We start from the raw sequence: 15,648 nt of genomic DNA, 5'->3' as shown, positions 1-15,648 counted from the left end.
AATGCCTGGGTGTGCAAGAGTGTGATATGAGTCAAATATTTGCTTGCGGAATGAGGTGATTAGGTAAGGCCGAGGTGTGCCCGTGGAGGTGTCGCAAACAATTGGCACATCTTCAAAGGTAACTGATTCAAGCTGAAGAGATGTTGAGGAGTCACGTAAGTGACGGAGCTCAGAGTCATTAGCTTGTTGTGTAGCCAATTCTTGGAGGTTGAAAGGAAATGATGTTGAGATAGAGCTCTTGGAGCGACTGCGTGTGATAGCATCCATGCGACTGAGGGCGTCAGCTGGTGAGTTGTCAACGCCGCTGACGTGGCGTATGTCAGTTGAAAACTCTGAGATGAAAGCGAGCTGGCGCACCTCACGTGGAGTGTATAATGATTCAGAGCGGCCGATTGAGTAGGTGAGAGGCTTGTGGTCAGTGAAGATTGTGAACGAGCGGCCTTCAAGTAGGTGTCGGAAATGCCTCACGGCGAGAAACATGGCGAGCAACTCACGGCCGAAAACACTGTAGCGTGTTTGTGCGGGGGTCATGCGTTTTGAGAAAAAGGCAAGGGGCTGCCACCCACCGTTTACTTTTTGTTGCAGTACCGCTCCGACCGCAGAGCTGGAGGCATCCGTCATGAGCGATAACGGATAGTTGGGGTTGGGATGAGCTAGCAGTGTGGCATCGGCCAAAGCGTGCTTGATAGAATTGAAAGCTTCATCTGTTGTGCTGTCCCAGGGCAGTGCGGTTGACGATTGTTTGCCGCAGAGCAAACACTCGAGGGGTTCCAGCAGCATAGCACAGTTTCTAATGAATCGGCGGTAAAAGTTTACCAGGCCTAGAAACTGGCGCAGCTTCGTGATTGAAGCTGGCTTGGGGAACTCCATGATGGCTTGCACTTTGTGGGGAAGAGGGCGGATGCCGTTGTTATCCAAGCGATGGCCGAGAAAATCAAGTGATGGTACTCCGAACTCGCTCTTGGCAGTGTTGACGACGATACCATTTGCTGATAGGCGCTCAAAAAGCTGATGGAGATGTTGGAGGTGCTCTTCGTGGGATGAGCTTGCCACAAGCAAGTCGTCAACGTAGGCGAAAACGAACGGCAGACCACGTGTGACTGTGTCGATGAACCGCTGTGATGTCTGTGCGGCATTTCGGAGACCGAAAGGCATTCTCAAAAATTCAAAGAGGCCAAATGGGGTAGTAATTGCTGTTTTTGGAATGTCTTCTTGTGCGACAGGAATTTGGTGAAAGGCTCGCACCAGGTCAATTTTGGAAAACACTGTAGTGCCATCCAGTGCCGACGTGAAATCTTGGATGTTAGGCAGTGGGTACCGATCCGGAATGGTTTTTGCGTTCAGGGATCGGTAGTCCCCACACGGCCTCCAGTCACCTGATTTCTTGGGGACCAAATGGAGCGGGGACGCCCAGCTGCTGGACGATGGTCGTACGATTCCAAGTTCTAACATGTGTTCGAACTCTGCTTTGGCAATTTTGAGTTTGTCCGGGGCGAGTCGTCGTGGGCGAGCAAATACAGGTGGACCAGTTGTTATGATGTGATGACGTACATCATGTTGTACGGGCTTTGTCCAGTCTGGTGGTCGCGTGAGGTTGGGGAACTGTTTAAGGAGGCAAGCAAAAGGATCACCAGCAATTGTGGTTGGGGCGACTATAGGCGAGTCACAGGAAACGACGCCATGAACAGACAGCAACGTAGCAGTGTCCAGCAGGCGTTGGCGTTTCACATCGACGAGCAGTCCATGGTGGTCCAGGAAATCAGCGCCAATAAGAGCACGGCGAACATCAGCGACGAGGAAAACCCAACGGAACACGCGGCGCAGGCCAAGATTCAGGGTGAGGGACCGCGACTTGTAAACAGGTATCCTGCTACCGTTGACAGCTTGAAGATAGGAGGTCGGCGGTGTAGTTCGGTCGGAACGTTGCGCGGGAATAATGCTGACCTCCGCCCCGGTGTCCACCAGGCATTGCTGGCCTGTGGTTCTGTCCATGACATGAAATAGGCGACTTTTGCTTTGGCCCTGACCGGTTGTCGCCATTAAAGGTCGGCCGGCTGGTTTCCCTGCCATGCACAAGGACGGAGGCAGTGGCGCGCCTCCTGCCCGAAGCGGCGGTGATAAAAGCATACCCGTGGTGGCGTTTGAGACCGGGAGCGTTCTTCTCTTGGACGCCGTGATCTACTCGAGCTGCGGTACCTTCCGTGACGGGGTGAAGTGCGATGACGCTCCGCAGCACAAACTAATTGATCAAGGCGATTGCAGAGCACGTCGATGGGAGAATCGGCGGAGGATGATGTTTGCGGGGCTGAACTCGCAGTGGTGCTTGATGATGTTACGTTGCACACCGCTGGCGTCACCACCTCCGTGACTTTGTCCGCCAAGCTGGCCAGGCTGTTGAGGTCCATCACCGTGGCTGTAGCGAGTACCATCTGAACGTTTACTGGAAGGCGCTGCATGAACAGTTCCCGCAGGAGGCGGTCATCGCTTACTGTTGTGTTGTCGCTCATGAGCTGTCGCATACGGCGAAGGAGCTGGCTTGGCCGACGGTCTCCCAAGTCCTCTGCGGAGAGCAACTGTTGCATGCGGGATCGCTGCGATGTTGTTGTGCGCTCGAGAAGTGCGGCCTTAAGATCGCTGTATGGAGTGGCGGGAGGCGGTCCAGAAAGCAGGTCGGCAACTTCTTCTGCAGCAGTAGGCGACAGTGCCGAAACAACTAGGTGGTACTTGCGTTGTTCCGTGCGAACGCCAGAGAGAATAAATTGCGATTCCGCTTGAAGAAACCAAACTGCAGGGTTGCGGTCCCAGTATGGTGGGAGTCGGATGGAAACTGAAGAGACGTCTTGTTGCTCGGTCGTGCCCGTAAGTTCAGTGTCTGGTTGCATCTCGTTGCTGTGCATGGCTCCACAATAACTTCGGCAGTGCCGCGAAGAAAACTACGGGTCACCACTTTGTAGAGCCGTGGTAAACGAGACGGACACACGTCTTTTCGGTAACAAGGTCTAGTTTATTCTGTCAAAAGAGAGAATTGAGCGGGCGCGCGCAGCGCGCCGGAAGTGGCGAGGGCTTTAGAGAGCGAGAGGAGAAAAGAGGGAAAAGGAGCATAGAGAAGTGCAGTGCACGGACCTAGTGCGAAAGGAAGGCAGTAAACACAGTAACAAGAAAAGGGAGCTCGCGCACGACGTTCGGCACAGTGAGTCGGATCATGTGTCCGTGTGCCTGGTGTCCAACACTCGCGAAGGTCCGCTTACGGGAGGCCCGCGGGACGCCCCGCGGAGTTGTTTATGGCTGCGGGGGTGGTGCGCAGCTCCATCGCCGCGCCGCTACAGTTGTGATGTGTGCGTGCAGCCGTGTGTTTGGGCTTTATAAGTCGGTTCTTTATTCTATGTTGCGGGATGGTGTGGGTGTGGTCCATGTTGGCCGTACAGCTGGCAGTTATGCAACCGAGGGATGATCCTGTTCAAGTTTCTGGCGGTATGCGGTTTTCAGCGGTCACGCCTGTTGCAGGAGTGTCACTCGACGACGTTACGAGCTCGAAGCTGTGGTCAGATTCCTCGTTGGCGTTCCGTAATTATCTTCGCACGGGCGCGGTATGTTGCAAAAGCCGCTTTCGCGATCTATCGTCGTGACGATAGATCGGGTTTTTTATTATTATAAGTAATGATCCAGCTGTAGGGCACATGTAACCGACAAACGGAAGTCTCAGGAGAGCACCTGAGATGATAGTAGAGCAGGCGGCGCAGGAACTCCAGGGCACCCGAGGGACAGTGGGGGGATCAAAGCTCGAAGCAGAACGGTACGTAGGTTGGGGCCGCCGAGGCAGGTGTGTGCCAGGGAGTGTTCGCACGGACAGCTCCCCAGGCACGCGCAGCCGTGCCTCGCAAGGTCGAGATACTTTAAAGGCACCTGCGCCCATTGTCTTTCTTTTGCCTCGGCGCAGTGAGTACGATTAACGAGAATAATGTGGAGGGCATCCGGTGCAGTCGCGAATGCATCATGACAAATGTAGCTCGCGTCGCCTGGCGTCTGTAGTAATATCAGAGTTGGTTGTATGAACTTTATGCATAATACGCTTTGTTACGGTACCTTAACGGAATGGGTCTAGAGGACGGTGTTGGTACATTTTTTCGTACCGCCCTAATCCTATACCCCCACTACGAACACACACATACCCCCTTTTTTTATGTATACATACAATTCCTTGCCATGACGGATCATAGCCTCCTTTATTTTTGAAAAATAGAGGCGGCTATGGACCGATTGACCAGTTCAAGTTGTCAACTTCTCAGTAACTGTCGTAGGAATCACTGTAATAAACATAATTCCACGATCGGATTGTTTACTTTCATTTTTTGTTGTAACACTGAGGACTACATAGAACTTTATTTTGTATATGTGAGAGAAGTATGTGGATATCACGAGCTTAAGCCAATGTGCGATACACAGACAAAGCAGCTGCTACAACATGAACTGCATTGAGGGCCACACAACACATACGTAATTAAAGGTGCAAAATATAGGGGGAAGCTTCAAAATACGCTCTGTAGCACTGCAAAGTATAACATGTATTGTATGTGTACAATAAATGTTCAAAAATACAATGCATCAATGTCCCATTTGCCTTCAAGTTTATTATGAAGTTCAGGTTTACTGAAGTTTATTATGAGCATATGTACAACAGGAATCTACTGACACAGCCGCAGTCAAGGTGGCTGTTCGAGGTGTGCTGGCTGCCTCAGTGCAAGAAAAAGAAATTGGGTAAATGTCGACACCAGTGCCACTGCTTCTTGCCTCTGACCTGCACGTGCCTCTGCGGCATCTTTGTGCACAAGTGTGCTGGCGTGGTGAGGCGTAGGATTCATCCGAGAGAAAGAGTATTGTTTACATGGAGAAGTGGCTGTTCACATTGCCTGTCACTTTCCCTCAAATGTTTCCTTGGCGACTAGGGTGACACACCCGCAGTCAAGGTGGCTGTTCGAGGTGTGCTGGCTGCCTAAATGAAATAAAAAGAAATTAGATGAATGTCGATACCAGTGCTATTGCTTATTGTCTCTTACCTGCATTTGCCTCCACGGCCTCTTGGTTTGTGGAGTCTGTATGAGGGAGCTGCTGTGGCTAGGCGTAGGCATTGTCTAAGCAAAAAGAAATTTAAAGGCCATTTAAATGGGGAATTATGGAATTAAATGCAGTTATGTCTGCTTCTTGCACTCTTCTTGCCTAAAAGTTTTCAAACATAGTGTCCAGAACACACCAGCACTTTGACTGCTTCTGCTTTTTACCTGCAGGTGTTGTTGCGAGATCCTTAGTATGGCTGCATGCAGCATTGTAACACTTGGTGGATGCATTTGAAGTGGTAGCCAAAAATATAAAGAATCATCCTTGTCTGCACGAATGCTTTCAATTTGTAAATGCAGTGGTAACTATCACTATTGGTGCAAGGCCACCCCACATCTATGCGGCAAGTGCCATAGCTCGAAACTGAATTGTTCCTTTAGTGTTTCACAAGGCATCTGATATGTCCACATTAGATGTGATGTGTTTGTTTTTGTTTATCCCAGTGTGGAGAGAGCATCATTAAATGGCTGAAGTACTGTAGTGCCAAACAGACGACACACGGACGAGCGCTTATGTTCGTGCCTCTTCTTGTGTCGTCTGTATGGCGCTATAGTACTTCAGTAATATGCACCAACTAGCCCAACAAAAAGTTCTGCTGGAATATCATTAAATGGTTTTTTTATTTTTGGGTGTCTTGTTTTTTGGTTTATTTCTGAATTTATCATGATGCTAAAGTGACTTATGCAATGGCAATCAGCTTTTGTTTTGCAGAAAAACAATGCATTTCCTGACCCATTGTTCGAAATCCCCTCACTCGCATAATTTTGCAGAGTATTCTACCTATATTGACTTGCTTGACCTCCACTAAAGAGTCTTGCATTTTCAAATACGACTCTTTCCTTAAAATCATTCGACACTTCTCATCATTTCTGTACCTTGGGCTTCTGATACTCTGCAGTCACCATTTTTGCTTGTTTCTGACTAGAAATATCTTATTTAATTTAGAGCTTAAATTTTACTTTTGGAACACATGGAAGGGCTTGCCATTGCATATCTGCATAAAAGGGAAACATGTTTCATTAAACATTTGCAAAATCCAATCGAAGATTGATGAATGCAGCTTGCAGTGTGATATGACTGAATGAGCCATAAAAGTAACTCATCTCACTTGGTAAATGAAAGCACATATTAGTGTGATGCACAAGATACGTTACACTAACGTGGTGGGTTCTCTTGCTTATACAGCAAAATAATCGGTTCGCAAGAAAAAAATTATTTTTGCATAACCCTTGTATACACTGACTTAAGGAAAATGAGCTGGAGCTGTCCACATGATGTACAATTATTTTACCTGCGAGTATGGTCAACAAAAATGTGTCCCAGCTGCTTAGTGGTATTTGAGATTATGTCAGTATTGCATATGTGCCTGTTGTCTATAATAATTGAATTTTGAAAATGCTCGCAGGGATCTGATGTGCACATCTGCAGTTTATGGATACATGTAAAAGACTCAGCATCAAGTGCAAGTGAACGGTCCAACAGGCCCGGAGTCGATCATGCAAATAGATTCGCTGCACATATTTGTGACCAGAAAAGATATTCCACATGAAATGGCATGCAAGGAAGTGTTGAAAATATTGCACAGTTAACAAAATGCCTACGCTATTAATATGTGGGTTGATGCACTCGTTATGCAAAACGGAGGTGAGGCGTGCAGACAGGACACAAGAGTAGAGTATTTAGTAAACAACACGAGCGCCGCCCACTTCTCTACTCTTGTGTCCTGTCTGCACGCCTCACCTCTGTTTTGCATAATGAATCCTTACCAACTAGCTCAGCTTTCTGTCGTTCTAAGTCTCGATGCACTCGATTTCGTCCGCATTAGGCACTCGCCTCTTGATTACTTCGTGGCACAGAAATACTCGGCGTCAGGCTGTTGATCTGCTGTGGCCTTTGTAGAAGCATGATTGTTCAAAGTGCAACAATTAAACAGATTCTTTGAGTTGCTTGTGGCTTCGCCAGTACAATTCCGGTGCGCTGGTCCGCCTGTCCAGCAATTTCCTACTGAAGGGAAACCTGCAAATAAAAACACCGCTCCGGATGCAGAAAAATGCTCTACTGTGACGCTTCTCAAACGATTGTGATGTACCACAAGAGCTGCCTACTCGCGTGATATTCTCAACAAGGAGATACATTCGTTTACTTACATGTGAAGGTATATGCCAGACCACTTCGGGGCTTCGGTGGCACATAAGGCACGAGTGTGCCATAGCGTCCGATGTCGACGCGCGATCGCATGTCAAACGAAACTACTACGCATCCAAAAAACAGATTCGAAACCGAAATTCGCGTCATCTTTTATTGCATGAATGCGTACATCGTGATTTTCATAAGTCACGGACTTAGCGATCGCTTTCTGTAAACTTAATATTAACGTACCGCCTTCATAAAGCCATCAGGTATGCGTTTTTAGATGACAAAGCATAAGGTGAACTGTACTTGTTCTCAGCTTTTTCAATAGTAATTGCGCTGGCCACATTGACCAGTAGCAACAGGGCGGCGCCCTAGAGGTTCCCACTTTTCCGGCCCAGCTTTTCCTCTAGAGTTGTTCTACTAACTCTATGGCGTACGCTACCGGCGAAAAACGGCCATATTAGATTTTGTTCTAAAAAAAAAGTGTACTTCCGTTTCCGGATTGAGCAACGTCATCTGGCGTCCACCTAAGTAAGTTCCATGCGCTACCGCCATAGAGTTTCCTACAAAAATTGCTACCGCTGCTTATTTTTGAACCATAGAGTTTCTCATTACATTGAGAAACTCTATGTTTCGAACCACTGCGAAAGGTACAGTTTCTCTTCTCTAAGTTGGTTGTTTATTCGTAGTAGTTCTGTGGTGGTATGCCGTGGTCATGGCTGTGGCTCGGGTGTATGTGAAAGCTTGAATGGCCCTACGGTGCGCTGCCACCCGTTACGCATCGCTTTTGTTTAGTAAAACCGTGCATGCGGCCCCGCGGTCCGGTGGCAGCAGGTCAGTGCCTCGCTTTTCATCGCCCGGATGCGGTTGTTCCCACTGGAACTACAGTCATGTATGATTCCGTAGGTATCTGTTGCCGGAGAGACAAATGTCCCGTCTGGCATCGCCAACGTACCTCTCGGCTTGCGCTACACTGCCCCAACAGGCCTTCGATTACTTCCTGTTGCTGGACTTTGAGGCCACCTGCAGCGCGGAGAAAGGGGTGCCAACACCACAGGTGCGCGTAATAACTTTGGCTGTGCACTATGGTACCATAGAAAGCCTTTCCAGAGGCTTTTTTTAGTGGTTTTTCGGTATCGCGCCATGAACACTGTCAGCAAATGTGGTGAGAAGCCTCTGTAGAGTACCGTGGTGGTGAAGCAGCGCACTGACAAAAACAAGGTGAAGACACACAAGATGTACACGACGCTCGCTTCTGGCTTCGCCTTGTCAGTGCGCTGCTTCACCACCAACGTATGATGATAATCACCAACTAGCCCAACTTTCCACATTACTGAACCCCCTTGTAAAGGTTTTTGGTGCTGGCGGTTGTTGGTTGTATATATATATATATATATATATATATATATATATATATATATATATATATATATATACACACACACACACACACGAGCGGTAAACCAGCGCGAGTCCGTGGCTGATTACGAATGGTAAGTTCTTGGATTAAAAATAAGTATCCTTTCTGCATATAATCTGTAGAGACCAGAGCTTGGTTACAAAGGTTAAGAAACAATTGTCGTAAAAGCAGGTATGTGTAAAACAAGCCATTAAGTTGTAGGTTGTGCAGTTTCATGATTTTCCTTGCCTTTCGGGAGGGATTGTTCAGCAGAAACTTGCTCAGAAAAAGAAAAGCATGCAGAGAAACGGAAACCAAGGAACAGCAGCGTTTAGTTCAGTTTGCCCCATTGATTGCAATTCTGTGTTACGACAATGACCAAGGCAAGATGATGCCACTGATCTTTACATTAATCTTTAGAAACATGTGCATCCTCATATTTTATGAAGACCTACGGCCTCAAACTGAAAGCCATCTCTCAACATGCTTTCAAACAGTTTGCTATCATGTCTTGTGTATTGGGTGTGTGATTGGCCACGTCTTTGCTCATGGGTAGGATGCTATAACCATGCACAAGTACGGCTTGTACTACTACACGCACTGGCCTACCTTCAGCAGCCTACCGCCATCACCGTGTACTCCCTCTTTGTGCAAACACAATGAAAAACTCATGCAAGCATGTGCAGTGGTTGCGTGTGCTTGCATTGGCCTCGTTGCTGTGCCCCCTTTTGAAAGTGGCCACTCTAAGATTATCACCCTCGGAACTCCGTGTATAGTGTACATACTACTTGTGTAAACATTTCATATTCATCAGCTGTATAAAAGGCACCAGTCGTATAATTGTAGGCACCAGTTCTATGTTCCAAGACATTACATTGTGCAAACAATATTAACATTTTGGCTTTTAACTAACAGTTTCTGTATTTCAGTGCCGGTCACGCATTTGCAGCTTTAATGAATGCTGTGTGCGACCTTCAGAGTGACCTTGCCTGACATTAAGAACACACCTAAATATAATGTAAAAGCATTGATTTGTTTAAATGCCAACTTTGCATTGGGTCTGTGCAATTTTATTGTATAGGTAGTGAAACGCTAAGATGTCAAAACAAAAATTTGATTATGAATTCAGCTGCTTTTAATGGAGTACATAGAATATTTCTTTTGGCTTTACTCATGTGTGACGGCCACAACAATAACAGAAACGTGTGAGCTCATGGACACCTGCACTTTCTAGGTACTGAAGCTGACTCATAGAAAGAAGTGCTACAGCAAATTACTTAGGGCACTCTGACGCTCGCCAGTATTTTTTCTAGCATTTGGATCCTCATTTAATGTAAAAAAAAAATCGCCAGTCGAAAATGTCAGATCATGTCTGGCCCCATTGCAAATTTTGCTTATAGATTAGAAGCTGTAAGCCGCTGTAAATGGAATGTTATACTGAAATGATTTTTCATATTTGTTAATTATTGGAGGAGACAAAAGAAACTCAACTTTCCTGTTACCATGCCATCAGGAGATGAACGTCACTGTCCATAGAGACACTCTCTCCCCCTTTGCCTCGACTAGTGTCTGCAAGCAACATTCTTTCCCTGCCTTCTCTGACACCCTGAGCCGAGGCACCACAACTTGTTCACGTGATGAACCCCGCCTCCTTTTTTTTAAAAGCAAGGCTTTTCTTCTGTGCGAACCTTGCTGGGTTTCGTTACTGCACCTGCGGCCTGGCCGTTCCCTTGTCAAATAGGCCAACCAAGCCCTGTGGAGCTCGCATGCCGTTGGTTTCCTTGCAGCTCCACCAGATGGTGCTCGCCTCCCCCGCAGCGGCAGCACCGGCCATGTGGGGGAAAGAAAAAGAAAGAACCAGAAAGCTTGTCTTGCACATCCTTGGCGCCACGGTAAAGAAGTAAATGCTTCTTGCAGATTGAATAAATTCGAATTCAATGTATGTGTGCTTATTCTGCCTCTGAAGCCATGAGGTGTTCAAAGTGTTCGTCGTACTCGCTAGTAGTCAGCAAACTCCGCTTAACAAAAGGCTTGCTATAATCTGTGTGTGGGTGTGTGGGTGTGTGGGTGGGTAGGTGTAAACGGTTTTGACTCCTTAGGCACTCGCACAAAGCTTCACTGATATAGATCCGAATTCATTGGATCTGCTGCTATTTCTTCCTTCTCCTTTTTTACTGTGCAGCGCATTACCAGTGGTGGCATTGCGCATTCCACATTGGATGATTGACTAAAGTCACGTGTCTTGGTCCGGGACGTTGCAGGCAGTGTGTCTCGTATGAAGTGCAGCTTCTTTGAGAGAAAGGGCAGGCAGCCTTGTGTTTGAAATTTCACCCGTTCTTGTGCCACACTTCGTAATTTGCAGACATGCTCACCACTGGGTGATCAATGTGATCTGCTTGTTTGTTTGCAATGCCCAAGCTTTGTGAGGGGTCCTTTAAGATTTGCATAAATATGTAGCAGTCTGTTGCTTTTGTTAGCATGAAGTTAAGTTCAGTGGTGGTTGAAGGCTGCTGAACTTGGTGTGCTTTGCAGCAGTGTATCTAAAACTGTGAAAGTATGAAGAAAAAGATAAAGTACAATTAGCATTTAATAAAGAAACCAGTAAAGTAATTGTGCTTTGCACTTCGTAAGCAAACAGAAATGCGACTGCGTAGGTATTTGTTTGCTGATGATGTGCCTTATACATTTTTATAGTGCAGGCAGAACGACAGGGACACAGAAAGGCACATTAGACAACACATAGTGCTAACTTCCAACTACGGTATTACTTCTAGTTTTCATAGCCATGCTTATAGCCCTCAAGATGTCGTAGGACATGTGCACTCTGCTGGGTAGACAAACAAAACTGGAGAAACCACACGCAGACAACTTTGAGGTCAAACTGATTATAGAAGCTATACGTCCAATGCGTATGAACATATTCCAGCTTTTTTATGGATAATGAAATTGACGGCTTACTGATGCATGTGGCACCAAATTTTGCTGTTTCTAGCTTCCATAATAAAGTGTGTCATTTTGCACTTGCTGTGGCTCATAATAACTGTTTATTTTAGTCTGGGTTGGCAGCGAACATGGCCGCCTCTGGGAGTGGCGCACATGCTTTGAAAGATCGCAGATGTCTTGATTCCGCTGCATCTGCGGCTGATTTTATAGATGGATCAAGCAGCAGCGAGTGTGAGGATGGTGCCTTTTTATCGGACTTTGACTCCGAGAGCGATGCCGACGCAAACCAACCTGGAACATCGGCGGCTGCAGTCCGGCACGCCCAACTGTAGTGCTTGCAGTTTAATTTTTGTAGTGGAATACCTGTTGAACGAAAAATTTTGATTTTTTTGGAGATAGTGCCTATTAGACGACAATACATTTTGTATATCTTATTATTTTTTTTACGTATATCTCTTAACAGATACAAGCATGTCTTTACAAACTTTGTTCACTTTTATCCCACAAGCTTGATTCAGGAAATTTATATCTTTTTTATGACATACATATTGTTAATAAAACTTTCGTGCGTAGAAAGTGCATTCATTCTGCTTTTTGTTTATGTATTACATAAAACATTGAATGGAGTAGTTCCTTCAGGAAAAAACAAGCTGACGTATTCTTCAAAAAATGCCTTTTTCCCCATGGTAGGGAAAGAGCTAATATGCCTCTCACTTTGTCCCTATCATACCAACAAGCTTATGTAGCAACCCTCATCGATGTACCTTGGTTACATTCCCTTGATCAAAAAATGACTCGAAACACTGACAGGAGGTTGGCCAGAATCGAACAAAAGCCATACAAGATCAAGTATTTATTATTATTGTTTTTTAAATCTTGCTTTTTCTGCCTTTGAAGAACACAAGGAGAAAACAAATGTTACTGGTCATGGGTGGCAAAAGGGCGAGGATACAGTGACTGCAGGTTATCTGGTGCCTGGGGTTTTTTTCCTAGGAAGGGTATTTTCTTTGCACTTCAAATGCCAAATAATGTGACAGGCATTTTGAATGCACACCTTCCATGGTGCATCTATATATATGAGCCGCACTGTGTAGGGTGGCCATGTGCAGCTTTCTTTTTGTCCTACTCAATCTTAGATTTTTTTTTTCTTAAGTTTAATGCTAAACCAACGTCTTTTTTTTTTTTTCTAAATATGAGGGGAAGTCAAAAAGTAAAGGGACTTTTGAAAAAGGGACATCTAAACTAATGATAGAAAATGAAACATACATTATTTTTCTACATAACCTCCCTGCACTTTAACGCACTTTGCCCAACGTTTCACAAGTTTTTTTTTGATTCAGTCTGAAAAAAAAGTTTTTGGGTTGCACCTGTAACCAATTTTGCGCCGCATCATTGACTTCTGCATCGGTTGCAAGTCTTCTTCCCCTAAGCGCTTCCTTCAATGGTCCAAACATGTGACAATCATTTGGAGCCAAGTCTGGACTGTACGGTGGGTGTTCCAGCAATTTGAATCCCAACACCGTTATTGTTTCGGCCATCCATTCGGCAGAATGTGGCCGAGCGTTATCTTGCTGCTGGATGACACCTTTTCGCAGTTTTCCACGACATTCGGATCTGATTGCAGGTTTCAGTTTAGTTTGCAACACATCACAATAATTCTCACTGTTCACAATTTCGCCTCTTGGAGTGAAACGAACGGCTACCACACCTTCCATGTCCCAAAATAGTGTTAGCATAATCTTACCAGCTGATGGTTGACGTTTAAATTTCCTAACTTCTGGTGATGAGTGTTTCCAAACCATGCTCGCAGCCTTACTTTCGGGTTCGTGATGGTGTACCCAAGTTTCATCTACAGTAAAAATTTGATATAAAAATCAATCTCCCTCGCTACAATAACAAGCCAAATGTTTACGAGAGATGTCCAACCTTTGTGCCTTGTGCTGAACTGACAATTTTTTCGGGACCCACCTTTTGCACACTTCTTAAAAATTTAGCCTGTCATTAAGATGGAATATGCTGAACCATGACTGATACATATGTAAAGTATTGCCAATTTCGTCTACTGTGATTCGTCTGTATTCCATCACCACACCCTTAACAACTTACAAATTGTCCTCAGTTGTTGATGTCGATGGCCTGCCTGATCTTTCCTTGTCGCATAAAGAAGCTCTTCCCTGTTTGAAACACTCTATCCATTCGTAGATCTTGCTTCACAGTAAACAACTGTCACCATACTTCGCTTGCATTTGACAGATAATTTCCACAGGTTTAACACCTGCATACAAAAAGCAAATCACTGCCACCCTCATTTCCTCCTTGGTGCAGATCGGCAATGGAGCTGCCATGTTTAACAGTCTGCTACACTCTAACGACTAAGGCAGGAATAAAAGTTACACGTTCCATAGAAGTGTTGCAGACGACACTAATTCAGCGCTAGATTCTAGCAGTGCTACCAAGCCCTAGTGCGAGAAATTGCAAAAGTACCTTTGCTTTTTGACTTCCCCTCATATCTTGCACTTTGAGACGACATTGACAGACAAATAGCATGCACTTCTTTCTGTGCTTGAAAACGCACAGGTAACCCGTTCTCCAGAGGCTGATAGTAGTGTTGCTGGTTCATAAACTGTGGTACCACCACCCTCTGTGAAAGTTATGGATTGTAACTTAAAGGAGGGTGGACATCTTTCTGAGGCATAATGCAGCTTTAAAAGTTGAAATTGTGCAGCATGAAAAATATGCCCTAATTATGATTACGTATGCATTTTTGTTAGAATGTCGGACTAGTTCTTCTTGAGCAGATATAATGGTAGTAAGTTGTGGTGAATCACTAGGTTTTATTACTTATAGGCTCCATGAAGTGGATAGGGGGTACCATAGAGCAGCATTGATCAGCACTGCTGGTGGCAGCTGTCTTCAGCATTGGGCAGGTGACCAAACACCAGCATGTGTTGGCAATGTAGCTTTCCTTGCAAGTTATGAGTTTTCTTGAGACGGGTGGCCTATCGCACAATATTTTTATGCGTCCATGGAATGGTGTTACTGGGCATGAAAACTTTTGCCTTCCTGTTGACTTAAAAACAATAATTCACCTTGAAAGAATGTTGTAGGCATACAGTTCAGCAGAGGCAGAAAAACGCACGCAAGACAGATTTATGAATGGATATTAATGAGGCCAGATTGGCTACTGTACATGATAATTTATACTGTGTGAGTAGTACTGCAATCATAGCATATAGCGACGGGTGCTTGTGGGCTGTTTGCTAGAAGTTGACCACCACAGGAACATTAGAATGTCAGTGTTAGGAAAGCTGCAAAGAGGTGTGGGACAGCAAAATGTGGCATTTTTCTGTGGCAAGCTCTTCATTCATGCAGGTACCATTTCCTTTTGCACTTTGTGGAAATGGTCACATATAGTCCACTTGCAAAAGACTGTCAGTCAGCTGGCCTGCAAGGCTGTTTTTAAATGAAAAATTCTTGTCCACAATCTACATTTCTTTCATTTCTACCAGGGAGGAAGTGCAAGTATGATGGTGCTCCAAGAATTGCATCAAAAATTTTATGTTGTCATAATTCTCCTGTACCTGTTCTCTCCACAGAGAAAGAATTAATTTGTGTCATTCACTAGCCTTTACAACTGCCATATTCTCTCGTAGTAGAGGAATGTGCATGGGTTTGGCAGTGGTAAAGGTGAAGCTGTTAAAAGGAAACGGTATGGGCACAGCACCTGTGTGCGCACACGCATGTGTTCACAGTTACCTGCCATGGTGGCTTAGTAGCTATGACATTGCACTGCTAAGCCCAAGATTGCAGGTTCAATTCCCGGCTGCAGCTTCCACATTTTGATGGAGGGGAAATGCAAAAATGCTCCTGTACCGTGCATTGGGTGCACACTAAAGAATGCCAGGTGGACGAAATTAATCTGGAGTCTCCCACTATGGCAAGCCTCATAATGAGACATTGTATAGACATGTAAAACTCCAGAATTTATTTAATTTAGTGTTCACAGTTCTGACGCATCTTCTGTACTTTCACTAGCAGAAGGCCGCCTTTTACACGCAGTT

At 45.5% G+C, this 15,648-nt stretch overlaps 2 protein-coding genes across 11 annotated transcripts in view; one reads left to right on the top strand and one right to left on the bottom strand.

Moving 5' to 3' along the window:
- Positions 1–1,946: 1,946 nt before the first annotated feature.
- LOC135906126 (uncharacterized) lies at positions 1,947–7,615 on the bottom strand. 5 transcript variants are annotated; one of them, XM_070524765.1, is made up of 4 exons: positions 7,260–7,615; positions 6,879–7,128; positions 5,055–5,129; positions 1,947–4,990 (listed from the first exon to the last, which is right to left on the bottom strand). In XM_070524765.1, exon 4 carries the CDS (start codon positions 2,895–2,897, stop codon positions 2,040–2,042), a length of 858 nt encoding a protein of 285 aa, XP_070380866.1. In that variant the 5' UTR covers positions 2,898–4,990; positions 5,055–5,129; positions 6,879–7,128; positions 7,260–7,615; the 3' UTR covers positions 1,947–2,039. The 5 variants fall into 5 exon arrangements, with proteins under 5 accessions (XP_070380866.1, XP_070380865.1, XP_070380869.1 ...); XM_070524764.1 differs by having other exon boundaries at positions 6,879–7,615; XM_070524768.1 differs by having other exon boundaries at positions 1,947–4,986; positions 6,879–7,615.
- Positions 7,616–7,742: 127 nt separating this feature from the next.
- The window catches only part of Snp (Snipper), an 84,996-nt gene continuing 77,090 nt past the window's right edge, over positions 7,743–15,648 (top strand). For 3 of the 6 annotated variants that reach the window (XM_065437358.2, XM_065437361.2, XM_065437364.2), the window contains exons 1-3: positions 7,743–7,895; positions 8,152–8,302; positions 10,432–10,536. In XM_065437358.2, coding sequence (XP_065293430.1) covers positions 7,786–7,895; positions 8,152–8,302; positions 10,432–10,536 — 366 coding nt within the window. In that variant the 5' untranslated portion in view covers positions 7,743–7,785. The other 3 variants (XM_065437362.2, XM_065437365.2, XM_065437359.2) reach the window with 2 other exon arrangements.

Source organism: Dermacentor albipictus, chromosome 9 (genome assembly GCF_038994185.2).
Source record: "Dermacentor albipictus isolate Rhodes 1998 colony chromosome 9, USDA_Dalb.pri_finalv2, whole genome shotgun sequence".
In the NCBI taxonomy this organism is placed as follows: Eukaryota; Metazoa; Arthropoda; class Arachnida; order Ixodida; family Ixodidae; genus Dermacentor; species Dermacentor albipictus.
Note: the sequence above shows the minus strand (reverse complement) of the source record. Positions and strands in the feature narration are given on the sequence as shown.

Coding starts and splice junctions, on each gene's coding strand:
- LOC135906126 (XM_070524764.1), bottom strand. CDS start 2,897: ATGCACAGCAACGAGATGCAACCAGACACTGAACTTACGGGCACGACC.